We start from the raw sequence: 20,129 nt of genomic DNA on the forward strand, positions 1-20,129 counted from the left end.
CCATATTACCAGGGGCACTTTGAATCTCTTGCTACCTTGAGGACCGAGTATTCCATAAAGTTCCCCAAAAGCAAGAAGACAGGAGGTTCCTAGAACTTTTTTTTCTTTAAGATTTTAAGATTTATTAAGATTTATTTATTTATTTATATAAGCACTGGATACAGTCAGAAGCACGGGAGGGTGAGAGAATTCACCAGAGCCAGAGCAGGGAACAGAACAGGCAGACTGACGAAATACACTGCTGAAGGGAGCAGTGGGCGTCAGGAGAGGTCTGCGCGCCATGTGGGTCCCTCACCGGTGGCCAGGGATCGAACCGGCGCTGCAGAGGCTGTGGGCAGCTTCGCAGCCCAGCGCTCAACCGCTGCGCCACCAGGGGAGGCCCGGTTCCTAGAACTTTTAGCTCATCTCTCTTCTCCTGAGTCGATTTCCCTTCCTTCAATCCTCTTCTTAAACTCTTTCTCTGGGAGAAAAATGCTGTCAGGTTTGGAGCATATGAATTTTATTCCCACCACTGACTGTGAGTCACAAAGTTCTTCCCACATATTTTTTTCCCATCTCTTATCGTTCATTCACCAGTCTTAGCCATATAGACTTAGTTGCCATTCTAAAATGGCCTTTTTTTTCTATGTTACTCATGCCCCTCTTTCTCACAGAATGCCCTCTACATACCTTTCTTTCCTCCATTATTATTTGCTGACATTAACCACGGCTAGCTGAAATCTGTAATTTTAGGAGCTCTCTGCAAATTGTTTTCTTGTTTGCCTCTCCTGCCCTCTCTGCAATGTCTCCACCGTGAGCTTCTGTAGTGTTGTCTGTGTGTCTCTGTTGTATCTCAGATGCTGGTTACAGTCACAGGTTTGAGATAGTTTGCTATTCCCAATACTGATCGCACTAGCCTCTGAACTATTGCACGAGAATCTGAACTGAGAATCAGTAGCTCAAGGAAGAGAGGAAGCACATATTAGAGGTTTTTCCTACTTTCTTTTTGTGGTTGATTTCTAGCTTGATAGTATCGTGATTGCAGAAGATACTGGATAGAATTTCAATTTTCATGAACTTAGTGATATTTATTTTGTGACTCAGCATGTGGTTTATCCTGATGAATATGGTCTTTCCTGGCACCTGGGTCTCTTGTTGAACTATCAAGCAGGCTGTGTTCTCACAGTGAATTAATGTTCTCTCCTTTCATGGGCTGTTGGGGAGAGGCTGGTATCACTTCCAATGCACTGGTACTACACCTGACTGTTTCTCAGTTTTACTGTTTCTCAGCTTTTCCTTCCCTTTAGGATTGTTTCTGGCTCTCTTCCTTGCTAAAACACTGGTTCCCACTTCCCCAGACTCATTCCAGATGTGGTCACCTCCTGTCTGGATGCTTATCATTGGTATTCTTGAGTGAAACAATGACTCAAGGATCCTGTCTGTCCACCATCTTCTCTTCCCAAGTTTTAAAGTTTAGTGCATATCTTACTACTCATAATTAACAGTGAGTTTATTAATTCTATTAATTTCTATATAACTTCACTCAGTGCTTTTCATGACCCACTTCATTGATTTTACAACACTTATAGGTAACTGTCAGCACTTGGGAAACAGTTGCTCTTAATTTCCATATTTCACCCTGTGATGAAGACTTGAAGTGTTGATGTATCAGCTGGTGTCAGCCAGAAAAACTGAACCAGTTAGAGACTTATTGAAAAAAAAAATTGGCTTTTGTCTAGTAATTTTGTCTAGTAATGCAAGTCTGAAATCTGTAAGGAAGACTATCAAAATGGGAAGGAGGCTGGGACTCTGAAATATACTGAAGCTGCTCTATGCAGGAAGAATTTCTCCTTCCTTTGGGAAGCCTCAGCTCTGAGCTTAAAGTCTTTTCTGTTGATTGATTCAGGCCAACCCAAATTATCTAGGGTAATCTCCACCATGTAAAGTCAACAGATTTGGGACTTTACTCATATCTACAAGACTCTCGCAGTGACACCTACAATAGTGTTTGGTCTCCTTTTAACAGTCAAGTTACCTTGTGTACATTGTTCTCAGGAAAAATCTGGAACTTAGTGTTCTCTTCTCAAGATTCCCAAGACCTTAGAGTTTAGCAGTTAGCTGTCATGACACCACTCAGCCCTCCCATTAGAGGTGTGATCGGTGGGGGCTGTGCATGGGCAGTGTAAACTTCCCTTGCAAGCCACAGTTTCCCTTTCTATTCTCAACATAAAACCTGAAAACCTCTTTGGTGTGGCAAACAATCCCCTTTCTTCACTGGAATCTCAATTTGCACACATGCTGTAGCACCCTTGCATCTGTTCTCCTGTTTAGACACTTCATAAGTTTCTCCCTTCTTGGACCTTCAGAAACAGTGCTGGCATTGGTAGTGGCAGAAGTGAAAACCAACTGCTAAGGCAAATGCTAGAACAGATACTGGCTTACTAACTCATTCTGCATCTGTACAGAGAATTAACTTCTGTGAATGAGAAGTCAGTTATTTGTTCTGGGACATCACCCCACTTGCCCCCCAAAAGGTGCCAGTTGGTACCAATTAGTTCAGTATTTCTGTGGTGAAGACACCTGTCCAGTGGAAACTGGACCAAGATCACGATTTATTTCATTCCATCTAACAGTTGTCCATTATAAAGCATATGTCTATGATTTAAGCTAAAAATCTGGCTGAGCTGAAAGAGAACATTGTTAATTTCTCATGGATATTTTTAATTGTTTATAATAATTTGAAAAATACTGTGAAAAACATGCACATCAGCGGAATCACCCAGTTTTCGGCTAAACTCTACTGGAAAAAACTAGTTTGGGCTTCACTGTCTTAGAATTTGTTCAAATTGAGAATGAGCTAGTTTTATATTTATGAAGGAATTTCATCCTGATTCCTTTAATGGTATAAATTGTTTTGCAATGAGACGTGAAGCTTGTTTTTAAGACTTCAAGTACTTTAATAGCACTATCTGCAGCTGAATGATACTAATTAGAATTGAATTCTACTTTGTTAAAGGAAGATATATAGAACCTTCTAATCTTTTCATTTCATTAATCAATTCTGTGTATGTAAATTTTAGTTTAGTAAAATTCCACATATTTTGAAATACTCTTTCATTAAAAGTCTTCATATATGTGTATATTATACATAAAGTGTCTTTCCACAGCATCATCCATAGCTATTTTAAATGTGAAGATTTTACATTCTTCGTATTTGGTTGTTGATATTATCTACAAGTATGAAGTGGTTGTTGCTGTTGATAATAATAAAAGTGTATGTTTGATTTTTATCATGAATTTTGTACACATTCGAAGGATATATCTGAGGAAAATATATTTGAGGAAAATTTTGTAACATTCCAAATGATATAAAGGGAAGACTATGAAGATATGATTACCCTTCATCAGATGTCAAAAAACAGTAATGCAGCCAGTAATGCCCTATTTTAAAGGCTTTGTGATGGTTAATTTTGTGTGTCAACTTGACTAGGGCACAATGCTGGGTATTTGGTCAAATGCTATTTTAGATTTTTCTGTGAGGGTGTTTTTGAATAAGATTAACATTTAAATTGGTGGATTTTGAATAAAGCAAGTTGCTCTCTATGAAGTGAGTGGGCATCATCCAACAAGTTGAAGGCCTTAATAGAGAAAGATTGACCTCTCTGAAGAAGAGGGAATTCTGCCAGAAACTTTATTTGCACTTGAACTGCAGCATCAACTTTTCCTTGGGTTTTCAATCTGCTGCTTTGCCCTGCAGATTTTTGATTTGTCAGCCTCCATAACCACATGAGCCAATTCCTTAAAATATATCTATTTTAACATAGATATGTATATATATATATTATATGTGACATATGAATATGTATATGTAAAACAAATTCATACACACCTTGTTGGTTGGGTTTCTCTGAAGAATGTGATGAATAGCCTTCTTTGTGTTGCCTTTTTAAAAAAAATTAATTTTATATATATTTTTACATCATTTTTCATTTTTGCACAATGTATGTGTTTTCATCTTGGTTATAGTCCCCATACAATTCCCACCACCCTTGTTTTGATCCTACTCCTTTCTCCCCCTCCCAACCCCCCGTAGTGTTTCTCTGGTTTATAGTTGCTTGTTGATTTTGATTTATTAGTCTTTTTCCTTGTCCATTATTTAGGTTTTCTAAATTCCTGCAATGAGTGAGACCATTGGTATTTTTCTTTTTCTTTCTGGCTTATTTTGCTGACCATGATCCCTTTCCGCTCCATCTGTGTTGCTGCAAATTGCATGAGTTTATCTTTTTTTGCGCTTTCCCGCTATCCATGAGAACAATAGGATAGTGTTACCGCGAGCGAGATCCACCTTTTGTCCTTACAAACTTTGCCTTCAGTAGTTATTATATACATCTTGTATATTGTCTTCTGAACTTCAGATTCTCATGTAGGAATGAAAAATGGGCACTGTCTTTATTTACCCTTTTTTTTTTGCCATAATTATTGCATCATTTGACACAGTGTTAATGATAATTTGTGTGCAGTTTCATATTGTCTGTAATTTACTTCCGCATATACATCATCATATTTACAGGCATAACTTTGTTAGTGGGATGTTTAGTTGTCATGTCAGGTCCAATCACCATTCCAAATCACCAGTCCTCACCCTAGGATCAGCTAATTTTTAAAGAACCTAATTAGAAGTCTTCACTCCAGAGATGGAGACTTCAAATTTGCACAAGATGATTTGTTAATATCATGGATGTAACAAATACTTGATTAAATAAATGATATTAAAACTATCTATTGTCCTTAGAAATATTTTGTCAATGGACTGTGAGCTAGGCAAGGCCAGCAAGCTTTTAGAGTAACACCTGACTCCTCTTGCTCATTTGGTCCTGTTTTTTCACATGTATTCTGTTGAATGGGATTCAGATAGAAGGTTAGACACATCCTACTGTAGAATATTGTCACAAATATTTAGGTAGATAGAACTGTGGGTCTGTTTATTCACTTCCCTGCTTGTTGATATTTTTGCACAGAGCAGAAAGCACTTACCTGTTTAGAATCTTTGGATTCTACTTATGTTTACATCCAAAAGGCAGATAATTGTGAACTTTAGTTTTCATTTTAAGTTTGTTAAAAGAACCTGACATACTTACTGGCATGTACTGGGCAATCAAAAACTACACTTCTTTTTACCATAAATAAATCAATGAATTGACTTTGGTTCTGGGGGAAAAAAAGGAAAGTGCAGTTAAACATTATTCTAAGACTGCAGGGTCCTCCTTTTATGAGGATGGTTTATCATAGCCTTCCCAAGCTTGCTTTTAGTTACAGCTTACAGTCTCTCTACTAAAGCCACTCACATCATATGAAGGTGAGGTAGGGTTCTGCCAAGAAAGGTGGCAATAAGTGGGGCCTGTTGGTGGAAGCAGTGAATGCTAGGCTCACCTCCAGGAGCATGCTGAGCCCAACTACCATCTGAAACACAGTGTGCAACCACCTGGAATACTTTCCATCTTGGATGTATCAAGAAGATGGAGCAGAACCCAGAGGACAGGCAGAAATGAGGCCTGTAGAAGCATTGTGGGAGATTCCTTCCAGTCAGTATTTATAGAAAATACCGAATTTATTTTGACCTGCATTGATTAAAGAAAATGTGTCATAAGGCAGTGAAGGAAATGTGTTTTTTTCTTATTGTTGAAATATTGTTGCTGTTATTTTGAAAAAGTGCTGCAGCTCAAACTACCCAAAATATAAAAACAAATTATTCTAGTTGAAATCTTATAACAAGCTAATTTTCACTTTGCTTTTCAGCCTTGCATTGCTGGGTCAAAAATGTTATTGCTAACTACTTGTAAACATATTTCATGTGTAAAGATACCTCTGCTGAAAAGCAAAGGATAAGGTCTTGTTTTGTTTCCTTTGATCAAGGAATGAAATATAGCCTGTTAGCTCCGAAACAAGAAGTCTTAAATTTAGACATCCTTTTGTTTGCTTTCCTCGGCAAATAACACAAGAACAATGTGAGGTGAATGAACTATAACTATATACAGATAGAAAAAAATAAGTCTTGATGCTGTTGAATATAAGAGCACAGGATGCTACTGGCCTGTAGATGTTTTTGTGTTATGACAATGTCACAGTGGGACTCTGATTATTATTTATCTACATTTTTACAAAACATTTCGATATGATAAATAAAAATGGTAGACCTCCTGTAAGAATATTGAAAGAATCAAAACTGTATAAATGAGGGCCTCCCTGGTGGTGCAGCGGTTGAGCTCTGGGTTGTGAAGCTGCCTGCGGCCTCTGCGGCGCCAGTTCAATCCCGGCTGCTCCCCGGCCACCGGAGGAGGGTCTCACATGGCGCACAAACCTCTCCTGCCGCCCGCTGCTCCCCTCAGCAGTGTACTTCGGTCCTTCTGCCTGTTCTGCTCCCAGCTCTGGCTCTGGTGAATTCTCTCACCCTCCCGCGCTTCTGACTGTACCCAGTGCATGTATAAACAAAACAAACAAACAAATAAATAAATAAAATAAAATAAAATAAAACATGCCTCTATAAAAAAAAATTAAAAAAAAAACTGTATAAATGAAAAGGGAATTTTTCACCTAGATCAACTTTCTGTTCTACCCTGTTTCTTTCTGGTTTAGGCAAAGCAAAGCATGTCAGGTAATGAGCCATGTAGTAATAGTGCATTGCTCTGTACAGGTAGGGATTTGGGGAAGCCACTTCACTGTATAATATCAAATTAGTTATATAGATTTTTGTTTCAGGAGCATTAAGTATCAGTGGATAAAATATTCAAAACTTATTTCTAAATGAGCGTATGAGATAAGTCATTTGGTTATCTCTCATTTTATCTGGGAAAGCTTTCCCTTCCCCTCTGTTGAACCCAGCATGATTACATGGATTTTCTCTTTTCACAACTACTTTATGGGGTGGATATTATTTTTAGAGCAGTCATTTTGTAAATAAAGAAACTGAGGTTTAGAGTGGTTTTACAATTTGGCAAGAGCTACATAGCTAGAGAATTTAGGCGGCATTAATTTAGATTAAAATTGGTATCATGCTTATAGATATATTTGCAATCTATGTAAATCTGCAGTGTGCTTTTCTTGGTTTAATAAATTCTATTTCAGAGCCTTCTCAGGTCACATAGATAGATCTTTTTAATCATTCCATAAAATTACATATTCCTATATATCATAATTTCGTAAGGCATTTCTCTGTCTGCAGACGTTTAGGTCATTTCCCTTCTTGGGGATTACATATAGTGCTCTAATGAGGTCCTTACACATTCATCTTAGTGCACACTTGTATTTCTGTAAATATTTAGATGTGGCATTTTTAGGTCAAAGTTACTTTTAAAGTATTGACAATTGGTTTCAAATTATGCTTTCCCCCCATATTTTCCCAAGCATATTCTTTCCTGTATCGTCATAGATACTAGATGCTGCAATCTATTTAAAAAAAAAAATCTTATGGATAAATACATCATATCTTCTTCTTTTAGTTTGCATTTGATTAATTTTTTAAAAATATTTATACATGCAAGAACTGGGGTACAGGCCAGAGGTGGGGGGCTGAGAGGATTCACCAGAAACAGAGTGGGGAAGCAGAACAGGCAGAGTGACTGAAATACACTGCTGAGGGGAGAAGTGGACGAGTCAGGAGAGGTCTGCTGCACCATGTGGGTTTCTCCCTGGCCGGCCGGGAATCGAACCCATGCTGCAGTAGCTGCGGATAGCTTCATAGGTTGCGTCTTAACCCCTTGCGCCCCCAGGGAGGCCTGCATTTGATTGATTTCTAATGAACTAAATGTCTTTACATAATTGAACATTACTATTTCTTCACTGAATTCTCATTTTTCCTTTATTTAGACATGTAGTTGCTTGAGTTGACAAACCCTTTACATGCTATGAATATTCGTATTTCATTTTAATATTTGGCATTATTGTCTCCTGGTATTTGACTTTTGTTATAACTTTATTGCGTTTTATTTTGTTGTCCAAAACTTTTTAGCATTGATCTGTAATAATTCCTTTAGTATTTCTTAGATTTGTGGCTTTGTTGGAAGGTTCTCTCTAGATAATGAATTACATATCGGTTCATATTTCCTTTTGGCACTTATATGGTTTATAATTCAATCAGAAGTTTATTTTTGTTAGTTTTATGAAATAGGAATATTTTTCAGATGTGTATTTATTTCATTTTTTCCATACTATATTTGAATAACCTACCATATCTAATTTGAATATAAAGTAGAGGAGTGAAACAGAAAAAAATATAAAAACAGATATTTCTGCTCTTGGGCCAAAACTATGTTGCCTTAAATAAAGTTTTATTATATGTTTTACTGTCTAGTAGGGTGCTGTTTTCACCCTTATTTTATTTTTCAAATGGTTTGTTTTCATGAAAAATGTGGGTGAAATTTAATTTTAATTGCACTGAATGCACATTACATTAGGGCACACTGATATTTACAGTAATTTAGGAACATTAATGTCTTTACAGTACTAAGGATTTTAATCTAGGAACTTTGTATAATATCATACTTACTCAAAGGTTTTTGTATTCTTCAGTTATATTTTATAGAGATAGATATCCTGGTACGTTTGTAGTCAGTAATTTGTAGATATTTTATAATTTCTGACTTTTTGTTATACTTTCTAAAGCATTGTTTTGTATATTCAATTTTTAAAATTCTGTTACTTTACTGAACTCGTATTAGTTTTAACAGCTTTTCAGTTAAATCTCTTGAATTTTCCAAGTGAATAACAGTATAATCTGCAAATAATGAATCTCACTTTTCTTTTTCAATTATTTAGTTTTCTTTCCTTTGTACTCCCATAATTTATCATGCTGTGAGCAAGCTGAAGATGAAAAATATAGTAACATATTATTTCTTTCCTGCAGAAAGAAATTATTTTTCTGCATATATAATAATCATTCCTAGAAGCCTCAAAAGTTATTCAGAGTACAGTACCATTTCCCAATATGTAGCATATAATTTTTTGCTTTATTTAATTTCAGGATACCCTCAAATGAGCTTTATAACCCAGTCTGTTATATCAAATGTATCAAAAAAACATTTAATAGGGATTGTTTTAAGATCCTGTAAAAAAGACAGGGGATTGTAATGTATTTGAAACAGTTTTCCAGTGCTTACTAAATATATATACACATGCATATTATGTGGTAACAAAATTAAGTTGTGGTCCAGAATGAATGCTATTGAAATCCTTATTCTGAAGTCATATTCATGGGTCTATTAGCAGAAGTAGAGGAGTGGCAAGCATTAATGAAATAACTTCCAGTCATATCTGCTGATAATTTCTGGGAAATTAAATTGCAGATCCAGCTAACGTTTGAAAGTTTGCTCTTCCAAGCTAACGTTTGAAAGTTTGCAGATCCAGCTAACTTGTGAAAGTTTGCTCTTCTAGGCTTGCTGTAGTCTACTCAACTGTCTATGTTTTCCAAAAGATGAGGATAGTAGATGGATGGATGGATGGGTGGGTGGGTGGATGCATTCTGTTTAGGGTCTTAGATATGAAATATGTACTCCTTCATTTCTATATTTAAATGTATGAATCCTTATTTATTTATTTAAAGATTTATTTATTTATACAATAACAGGGGTACAGGCCAGAAGTGCAGGAGGGTGTGAGAATTCACCAGAGACAGAGCAGGGAGCAGGGCAGGCAGATGACTGAATAACATGGCTGAGGGGAGCAGAGGGCAAGAGAGGAGAGGTCTGCTGTGCCATGTGGGTATCTCCCCGGCCGGCCAGCCAGGAATCGAACCCATACTGAAGAGGCTGCGGACAGCTCCACAGCATTGCGCTCAACCTGCTGCACCACTGGGGAGGCCCTCCTTATTTATTTTTTAAGACACAACTCAAGTACTCTGTCACATGAAATTCTGCCCTTTCTCAGGAAGATGAAAGTCACTTGGTATATTCCTCTGTTACATCAGTTTGTCGTATTTATTGCAGTTGTTTATTTTGACTTCTGTGTCCCTACAAAGCTGTGAGCTACCTGAGACTGTGCTTTCTCTAATGTCTAGTACAACGTCTGGCATAGAGCTGGTACTCTGTCAATTTGTGATCAATGAATAAGTGTGAAAAGTGATTTCCCAAAGTACATAAGGGAAGTATAAGGGCAAAGGGGCTGCCTGAGAGAAAGTCACAAACCTGGAAATTTAAGAAAAACATTAGTGTATTTTATAGAAGGAAAACAGAAAGCATATTTTATGAAAAGATAAATAAAAATGGCTCAAACTCTACAGTTTAGAAGTCTGCATTTTGATACAGAAATATTTATCCTGTTGGAAGAATATTGCGTGATGCTATGAAAACAGGTTAAAAGTGAGGAAGAAAACCAGTATACATTCTGGTACAAATCCTATATGAGAAGCCTAAATCTTTAGGAACCTAACTACATCCATTTCTGTATTTGCAATATGTATTCCCCGTTAATAGATAAAAATATCATACCGAAGTTGCCAGTTTTCCTTAAACCACACTGCAACTAGGTTGGCCAACTTCGTATTTGTAAATTTGATTTCTTTCAGTTTTGTTCTTTCTGCTGTTTTTATTATTATGTACACTTTAAAAAAACAGCTTCCAGATTTTAGTATTTTGGGAGACATTACAGAGCTGTTCCAAGCATTTTTGAGATACATAATAATTGTCGAATTTAACTGCATGTGTCAGTTTTTATTATTTTAATTGGGCTTGATAAATTATATTTATTTCAAATATTCTTCTGCTCTATGAAAGGAGATAAATATTGGTATCCAAATATTATATTCTGTGGCTACTGTTTTCTCCTAAATTATTAAAAATGATAGAATGCCATACGTTTTTAGAAGACTAAATTTTTTTTCTGATTCAATTTTCCTTTCTTAATATTTCAATTGATTTTAAAAATAAAAGTTGTTTAGAAGAAATTAATTATGTTAATTTGTCAATTTATACTGAATGGATTTTTGCTTTTTCTTTGTAAAGTCAACTTTTGTGGATTATCATTATTTTGTTGACTTCTCATTACAGGTTTTCAACACATATTCCAATGAAGACTATGACAGGAGAAATGATGAAGTTGACCCCGTGGCTGCTTCAGCTGAGTATGAACTTGAAAAGCGTGTGGAAAAGTTGGAACTTTTCCCAGTAGAGCTGGAGAAGGGTATGTGAACTCTACAAGGTTTATATTGTCATTATATTGTTATATCAATAATACGGAAATTATTTTCCCTCAGTAAAGCCTTTTCTAAGGATTAGATAAAGTTTTCGTTCTCATGGAAAATCTTATTCATTAAATTTCAAAATATTGGTTGATATGGATTCTGTATAGATGGTACATTGAGAGCTTTGCTCCCTTCCCTCCCCAACTGAAACCCTTCTACTTAGTTGGTAGGGAAGGGGGTTTAGAGTAAGACGTCATAAGGAGTATGGGCTAATGTTTTGTTGGTACACTTGGCAATGGTTGGTGATGGTAGAGCCCAGAGGCAGTTGTTGTAAGCGAGAACTTAGGGCAGGTGGTTGTGGTTTTTTTTTTTTTTTTTTTTTGGATTGAGAGTGGTCATATTAATAGATGGCTAGACTCCAAATGTGGTAGATATGGGGAATGCTTAGTCTTCAGAAAACACTGAACTTTAAGAATGAAGGCAGTGGAATCTTCTCCATCTATGATGGGAGAAGGCTAAAAGAGTAGAGAGAGCGGAAGAAGGGCTTCTGCTGATTTCTCTTCCTGGAATGATGGCTACCATAACTGGGGACCCACAAGACCAGAAACAGCCGTGTTTATCTTCACCTGGGAACTGGACTGTAGTCCAATGAACTGAAGAATTTCACATCTCAAAGAACTTTGAAAAAGTGGAACAATCACACAGCAGTTTGAATAACAAAAAGGAAACAAGCAGAACCACTAAAGGATATTTAAGTATTACTTAAAAAACACTCTTAAGCAAATTCACAATAATAACTGAAATATTGGTTTTAAAATTAAGCATTCCAGGGCCTCCCCGGTGGTGCAGCGGTTGAGCGCTGGGTTGCGAAGCTGCCCGCTGCCTCTGCAGCGCTGGTTCGATCCCCGGCTGCTCCCCGGCCACCAGAGGAGGGTCCCACATGGCGCGCAGACCTCTCCTGCTGCCCCCTGCTCCCCTCAGCAGTGTACTTCGGTCCTTCTGCCTGCTCTGCTCCCTGCTCTGGCTCTGGTGAATTCTCTCACCCTCCCATGCTTCTGACTGTACCCAGTGCGTGTATAAATAAATAAATCAATCTTAAAAAAAAAAAAAAATTAAGCATTCCAGTACAAGAATTGAAGAGGAAATAATGGTTATTTTTGAAACTCAAATTGGTAACCAAAAGATCAAATCTAAGAAATGTGCCCAATTAATTCTCAAATGATGGAGCAAAAATTCAAGAAAAATCATGAAGGAAACCCAACAGCTAAATTGTAGGCAATAGAAGAGGAAAGACAATGGAAGACAGACTATTAGGCAAGAAATAGCAGAAAATTTTTCTGAGTTGATAAAACCTGCGCCTCATATGTGAAGGGGTTCATTTAATTGGCTGCAAGTGAGGGGACTTTATGGAAAAAAAAACACTTAGGCATGGCCAAAGAAAAAAGTTCTAACATTCGAAGTTAAAAAGGTCTTCTGACATACCACCAGGCTAAAGTGAAAACAGATGCAAAGGTACTTGCAAAGACAAAACCATTAGACTACTAGATTTCTCATTTTATCGTTGAAAGTGGGGAGACATGTAAGTTCACATAATTCTAAGAAGAAAAAGAATGAAGTTCCAGGGATCCTTTTCTATCTCAGATATATTTACCTATCCAGTTGAAAAAAAGAAATTTGCTGGAAAATAAGGATTTAAAGAGAATATCACTCACATGCTTCATGTGAGCAATTTACTTCCCAATTATCAGGGACAAAAATAAATGGAGAGCAACTTGTTTAAAACAGAAGAATAAATAAAAGGAACTGAAAACTTAAGTAAAAGTACATGGACTAAGCATAAAATTGTTTGGATAAAAACATATAAAGAGTACCAGGCCTTATACCAAAGTTGTGTAGCCAATTATTCTCATTAAAAGACACCTTCATGTGAGTAATGCTTAAATTTTTCATTTGTCTAAAAATGTGAAAACCATTTTTAGCTCATGACTCATAAAAACAGCTGGATTTAGCTGTAGTCCATTGTATTGCATATAGTAGAAAACATGAGAACAGTTCAAATATTTGACGATGATAGAAAAGTCTATATAAAGTGTAGCATCTGTATTCAATAAAATATTACTTAATAATAAAAGTGAGACAACCTTAGTTTCACATAGCAGGACTTATTATCCTTACATACCTGAAATTGTGAGGATGAAAATTATAGCAAATCACAGAGGAAGCCATTTAATATAATTCAATTTATTTACATTTCAAAACCAGGAAAAATGGGCAGCAGATCTCTCAAGTCTTACCCACTGCTTTTCTTAGCAGTATATTTCAATAAATCCACGTTTTCTGTTCTCCCCCCCCCCAAAAAAAAAAAAAAAACCAGGAAAAATGAATCAGCATATTGTCTAGAGAAAATAAGTAGTTTAGTAAAGTAGTATTAAGAAAAGGAGGGAGTGATTCATACAATATGAAGAATAATAATTATGTGGGAAGACATGATATCAGGGAGGGGTATTGTAGACTTTTTGGGTTATTGGTAATGTTTTTATCTTTGTTAGGATATGGGTTTTTTTTTAAAGAAACAGTCTTTTGTAGCTACATGTTTTTATAAACTTTGGCATCCTATATTTCATAATAAAAATTAAGATAGAAAAATTAAACTAGCAAAGTAACGATTACATTACTTTTAAGAGTTTTGAGGAACCTATTGCATACTCTTCATACCGGCTGCACCAGTTAACATTCTCACCAACAATGAACAAGGGTTCTTTTTTTCCTGCATTCTCACCAAAATTTATTATCTCTTACTTTTTAAATAACAGCCATTTTAACAAGTGTGATTATCCCATTGTTTTGATTTGATTTTCCGTCATGATTATCCACATTGAGCATATTTTTATGTATCTGTGTATCTTCTTTGGAAAAATATCTATTCAGTTTTTTCCCCTACTTTTTAATCAGATTTGAATTTTTGCTATTGGGTTGCATAAATTCTTTATATATGTTGCATAATAATTCCTTTTTAGCTATATGATTTGCAAAAATTTTCTCCCATTCCATAGTTGCCATTTCATTCTGTTGATGATTTCCGTAGTTTGTATAGTTCCTCTTCTTATTTTGCTTTAGTTGCTTTTGTTTTTGATGCAAAATGTAAAAAGTCAATGCCAAGACTGATGTCACGAAGCTTTAGCCCTTAAATTTTCTTCTAGGACTTTTATTAATTTCAGGTCTTAAATTTAAGTCTTTACTCCATCTCAAGTTGATTTTATAGAATATGTGTCTAGTTTTATTCCTTTGCATGTCATTTTACAGGTTTCCTTGCACCCTTTATTGGAGAAGCTATTCTTTCCTCATGTATATTCTTGACTCCCTTGTTGTAAATTAAGTGATCAAATATACATAATTTTATTTCTGGACTTTCTTCTTTTTCTTTGATCTATGTGTCTCTATTTATGTAGACCCATTAGTATTTTGTAATATAGTTTGAAATTAGGAAGCATAACACTTTCAGCCTAATTCTTTCTTTAGATTGCCTTGGCTACTCAGAATTTTTTGTGATCCCACACAAATTTTAGGATTATTTGTTCTATTTCTGTGAAAAATATTGTTCTAAAAGCTTGTAATTTGTTTTGTTTTTATTTTTTTTTAAATTTACTTATTTATGCGTACAAGAGCTGGGGTACAGGCCACAGTTGTGGGGAGTGAGAGGATTCACCAGAGACAGAGTGGGGGACAGAACAGGCAGACTGACTGAAGTACACTGCTGAGTCGAGCAGCAGAGAGGAGAGGAGCGAGTCAGGAGAGGTCTGCTGTGCCATGTGGGTTGCTCCCTTAGCCGGGGATTGAACTCGTGCTGCAGAGGCTGTGGATTGCTTCATAGTGTGGTGCTTAACCCCTTGTGCCACCAGGGAGGCCCAAGCTTGTTATTTGTTTATAGAAACCTAAATATGATAGAAACTATAGATGATAATACCAGAGAATTCTGCTTTTACATTGAGGAATATAATAAATATTTCAGTTAAAATCAAAAATCATATTTGGAATGTTCTTTAAATGTAATAATCCATATAAACAATAAAATATTAAAGATGAAAGGTAACCATTTGCTAATATATACATATAGTGTAACATGCTGTATATTATAAATATATCCATTAAATACAAAAAACAAAATATGCATGTGAAAAATCAAAATGATTCTAATTTTAATATAGTAGAATTTAAAAGATTATTGTAAAAGATGAAGTCACATTCAACATACGTAAGAAAATTTACAATTTTTTTTTCTCCTCTGTAATCAAATTAAGAACGTAGGAATGAAAATAGGTGCAGTACTTAATTTATAGTAGTACCAAAACACAAAATAATTCTTTAATTAGTAAGAAAAATATAGAATTTATCTGTAAAAAGTACATCTTTTTGAAAGATGTAATATCTAAACAAGAGATATATTCTTTTTTAAAAATGATTTATTTATTTATGCATACAAGAGCTGGGGTACAGGCCAGAGATGCGGGGGGTGAGAAGATTCACCAGAGACAGAGGGGATAACCGAACAGGCAGACTGAGTGAAATAAACTGCTGAGGGGAGCAGCGGGTGAGACAGGAGAGGTCTGCTGAGCCATGTGGGTTGCTCCCTGGCCGGCTGGGTATTGAACTCGTGCTGCAGAGGCTTCGGATTGCTTCATAGTGCAGTGCTCAACCCCTTGTGCCACCAGGGAGGCCCACAAGTAGATATATTCTTGGACGAAAGGACGTGGCATAGAAAAATTTCTCCTATGCGATATGTCTGATGCCTATAAATTAATATATAAGTATAATGCAGTTCAAATAGAACTACTATAAGAATTAGGTTGGAAGAGGGGATTACATAATATAGTATTACATTTTATTTGGAAAAATATAGACCTAAGGGAAATATGAATAAGAATGTGAAAGATTTTGACTTCCCATATATCTGAATACAATGTAAACCTCTGTAATCAGAATAAATTGTATTCACATAGAAATTGATCAGTGGAACAAAATAGGAAATCCAGGCAAACACATTAGTAAGTATGAGTATTTAATATATGACACATATGATGCTCTTTTAGAAGTAACCAGGTGCTGGGCCTCCCCTGGTGGCACAGCAGTTGAGCGCTGGGTTGCGAGGCTGCCTGCAGCCTCTGCAGCGCCAGTTTGATCCCCGGCCATGGGTGAGGGTCCCACAAAAAAAAAAAAAAGAAGTAACCAGGTGCTTTACCAGTTGTTCTCACATGAGTTAGCATATATCTGAAAGAATTGAAAGTTGCACACCTTCTGTAGTATGATACAGAAATATTATACATGAATTAGACAATTAAATATTGAAAATAAACATGTTTTGTGGAAAATTTATGACATTTGTCATCCAGGCTTTTATAACAGAGGGTCTTAACCAAAATGGAAAAGCAGAAGTTGCAAAATAGAAGATGGTGCAATTCAATCATACAAAATTTTTAAGCTTTTAAAAACAACATTGTCCAACAAAGCCATAGATAAGTGAAAAATCTAAGGAACTGGGAATCTTCATTGTAGACAACATGGAGTTAATATCTATTATCATGCTAAGAATCTTTGCAGATTACCAAGAATAAAAGACAGTTAAAACTCAGTAGGAAAACTGGCAGTTTACTGAAAAGGAAGTTTAATGCCCCACCTCATGTGATAACATGCACAAATCTCACTGGCACCTAGGAGTGCTAATTCCTAAACCAACATGAGCTTCTCTCCTCATGAGAAAAAGTAAGTTCTGAGTTCCTAAGTAAGGCAATAGCAGCTTCCATAATAACACAGTATAACACAGCCTCAAGTGTTTTCCATCTTTTCTGTCTTTTTCTGACTGCTTTGCCTAATTAATGCTCTGCCAGTCTTGAGGAAGGTTCCTAGAGAGGAAGAGAGGTAACTTGTGGGTGTGTGGCAACACAGCCCTGGGACTCGGAGACCTTCACTTATGTGGTCCTGGACTTCCTCCACACTTGACACATCTCAGAGAAAACTATACAAAAATTAATTGATATGTGGTCCCTGTGGGTTGATTATACCCTTGCTTTAATTGCCTTTCACTTATCCCCATGTCTTTCAGGAAGTCTACTCTGAAACTCAGGATAACTTAAGTTAATAACTTCCCACAGTTAGGTTTTAAGTTCTGCAAATCTGAGTAATTTTCCAGTTGGAGCAATAAGAGAAGCTATGGAAGGAAAAAATTTATTTTTACTGAGGTCTGAGTTCAGGCAGGGAAAATGGATTTAAAAGCTAAGACATAATTTTCATGCAGGATATTTGCAGGAAGAAACTATTTAATGGCATGACAGTTCAAGAGATTCCACATTTGAGAGGAACCTTTTGAATGTGCTGTAGTGAGTGTGGGAAAGTTTCACTTATAGTTCTACATTAGCTCAAAGTGAAAATTCATAACAAAGAGGAACTCCTCTGTATGCAATGATTGTGAACTAGAATTCAACTAATGTGTAATATACACCAGAGGTTGCATACAAGAAGCAAACCCAATGATTCAATGTGGAAGAGTCTGCAATAATCATCTCTTAACACAAGAACAAACACACTGAGGGGGAAAATTTTATGGATGTAAACACTATGGGAAGATTTTTGGTCATTATTCATCCCTTCATAAACATGAACAAATTTATGCTCTAGCGAAACCCTGTGGATATATGAACATGGGCAAGAATTCAGCTATACAGCTAAACTTTATAAACACGAGAGAATTCATGTGGAAGAGAAGAAACCTTATCCATGTGCCCAATGAAGGAGAACCTTCAACACAGATGTAACTTTCATGAGCATGTGAAAATTCCTTTCTCGGAGAATAAAATGAACTGTAATGAATGTTAGAAAATATTTACTAAGAAAAATTCTTTTGATGAACATGAGCATTTACACCAGAGAAACAATCAAAATGAAATAAATATGGAATGTCACATGCATTAAACATCCTGAGTGTAAAGAATAAAGGAAAGTCTCCAATGTTCACTTATACATTAGTTAATATTAAAGTTCCTACCCTGGAGAGTGGAAGTGCCTGCAGCTGGGGATCAAATCAGACAGTTCATCCAGGGAAACACTCTATAAAGCTTCTTTTAGAACACAACTGAGAAAATTGGTCACTTTTGCCAAAATACATATTTTTAAACATGTAAAGATGTAGTATTATGAACTGTACTTAGAAATACTTAAGACAGAAGTTTGTGACAAGTAATAATGAGATGAACCCTATTCAAAAGGTTACTAAGTTAAATTAAAGGTTATTGCTAAAATCGCTTTTAAAAAATGTCAAACATATACTGTTGAGTACGTGAACCAGTTTTCCTTTAATAATCCATCACTGTTGATCAACTATTATCTATTTTTTATGCAGGTAATACACCATGATTACAAAGACTGGTGCTATTGTATAACGATTTTGAATGTTAATCTAAAATGTGGAATGTGGGCCTCCCCGGTGGCGCAGTGGTTGAGTGCTGGGTTGCAAAGCTGCCCGCAGCCTCTGCAGAGCCGGTTCGATCCCTGACTGCTCTCCGGCCACCAGAGGAGGGTCCCGCATGGCGCGCAGACCTCTCCTGCCGACGCTGCTCCCCTCAGCAGTGTACTTCAGTCCTTCTGCCTGCTCTGCTCTCTGCTATGGCTCTGGTGAATTCTCACCCTCTGGCGCTTCTGACTATACTCAGTGCTTGTATAAATTAAAAAAAAAAAAAAAAAAGGGCCTCCCCGGTGGTGCAGCGGTTGAGCGCTGGGTTGCGAAGCTGCCCGCGGCCTCTGCGGCGCCGGTTCGATCCCCGGCTGCTCCCCTGCCACTGGAGGAGGGTCCCACATGGCGCACAGACCTGTCCTGCCGCCCGCTGCTCCCCTCAGCAGTGTACTTCGGTCCTTCTGCCTGCTCTGCTCCCCCGCTCTGGCTCTGGTGAATTCTCTCACCCTCCCGCGCTTCTGACTGTACCCAGTGCATGTATAAACAAAACAAACAAACAAACAAACAAACAAATAAATAAAACATGCCTCTATTAAAAATAAATAAATAAATAAAAATAAAAAATCTTAAAAAAATTTTAAAAAAATAATAAAATAAAATAAAATGTGGAATGCAAAATAGTGTATTTTACTTGATTGATGTTGATATATATATATATACACATACACACATACATACATATATACACATACATACATACATACTCATATATGTTCATGGAAAGGACAAGTAGAAATGTGAATAAACAGGTGCTTTATAACTGAATTGAAGAATGTGTTTGTCAGTATCATTCACAGGGGCAATAAAATTAAACAAAAGTGAGTGGCTGTCGGTAGAGAAATTGTTGGATAAGTTATCATATCATCACACCATGAAATATAGTGCAGTCATTAGGGGACTTTGCAAGTTGATATCCAGAAGGTATCATTAAATTAGAAAAGCAATGTGCTATTTGGTGTCAGCCAAATAGGGAGGATTGCAAGTTGTATCTATGTGTATGCATGTATGTAGTTGCAGTATTGAAAGTATTGAAAGATGCATGCCATGCAACTACATAAATAAAGGGGATATTCCAGATATGCTATAGTCATATTTATTTAAAATTATATATATAAAATCATATATATTTAAAATTATATATAATCATATATATTTAAAATTATATATAATTGAAAATATATAATACACATGCATATTATATATATTATACACATATATGTGTGTGTTCAAGTATGTGTGCTTTTATGCTTAAAATACTATATTTTTCAGAGACAATGTGTCATAAGTCAGATTAATTACTCAGTAATCAGATTGTTACGTTTTCTTGGCATCACAATGTATAGCCGACTGCAATAGTAAAAAGTGACAAGCCTTTTGGGAGGGGTCTTATTTGGCACTCTTGCTCCCCAGCATAGAAAGCAATTTTGCCGACACCTATACATCATGTGCCTGATCCATAAAGAAGAATAAAATTAAAAG

General features: G+C 36.2%; 1 protein-coding gene across 9 annotated transcripts in view; it reads left to right on the forward strand.

Annotated features, from left to right (window-relative positions):
- The window catches only part of PPP1R9A (protein phosphatase 1 regulatory subunit 9A), a 292,878-nt gene that overhangs the window by 150,044 nt on the left and 122,705 nt on the right, over nt 1-20,129 (forward strand). For all 9 annotated transcript variants that reach the window (XM_054692354.1, XM_054692357.1, XM_054692361.1 and 6 more), the window contains exon 3: nt 11,016-11,148. In XM_054692354.1, coding sequence (XP_054548329.1) covers nt 11,016-11,148 — 133 coding nt within the window. The remainder of the gene's footprint in view (nt 1-11,015; nt 11,149-20,129) is intronic.

This window comes from Talpa occidentalis, unplaced genomic scaffold (genome assembly GCF_014898055.3).
Source record: "Talpa occidentalis isolate TD23 unplaced genomic scaffold, MPIMG_talOcc4v2.1, whole genome shotgun sequence".
Lineage (NCBI taxonomy): Eukaryota > Metazoa > Chordata > Mammalia > Eulipotyphla > Talpidae > Talpa > Talpa occidentalis.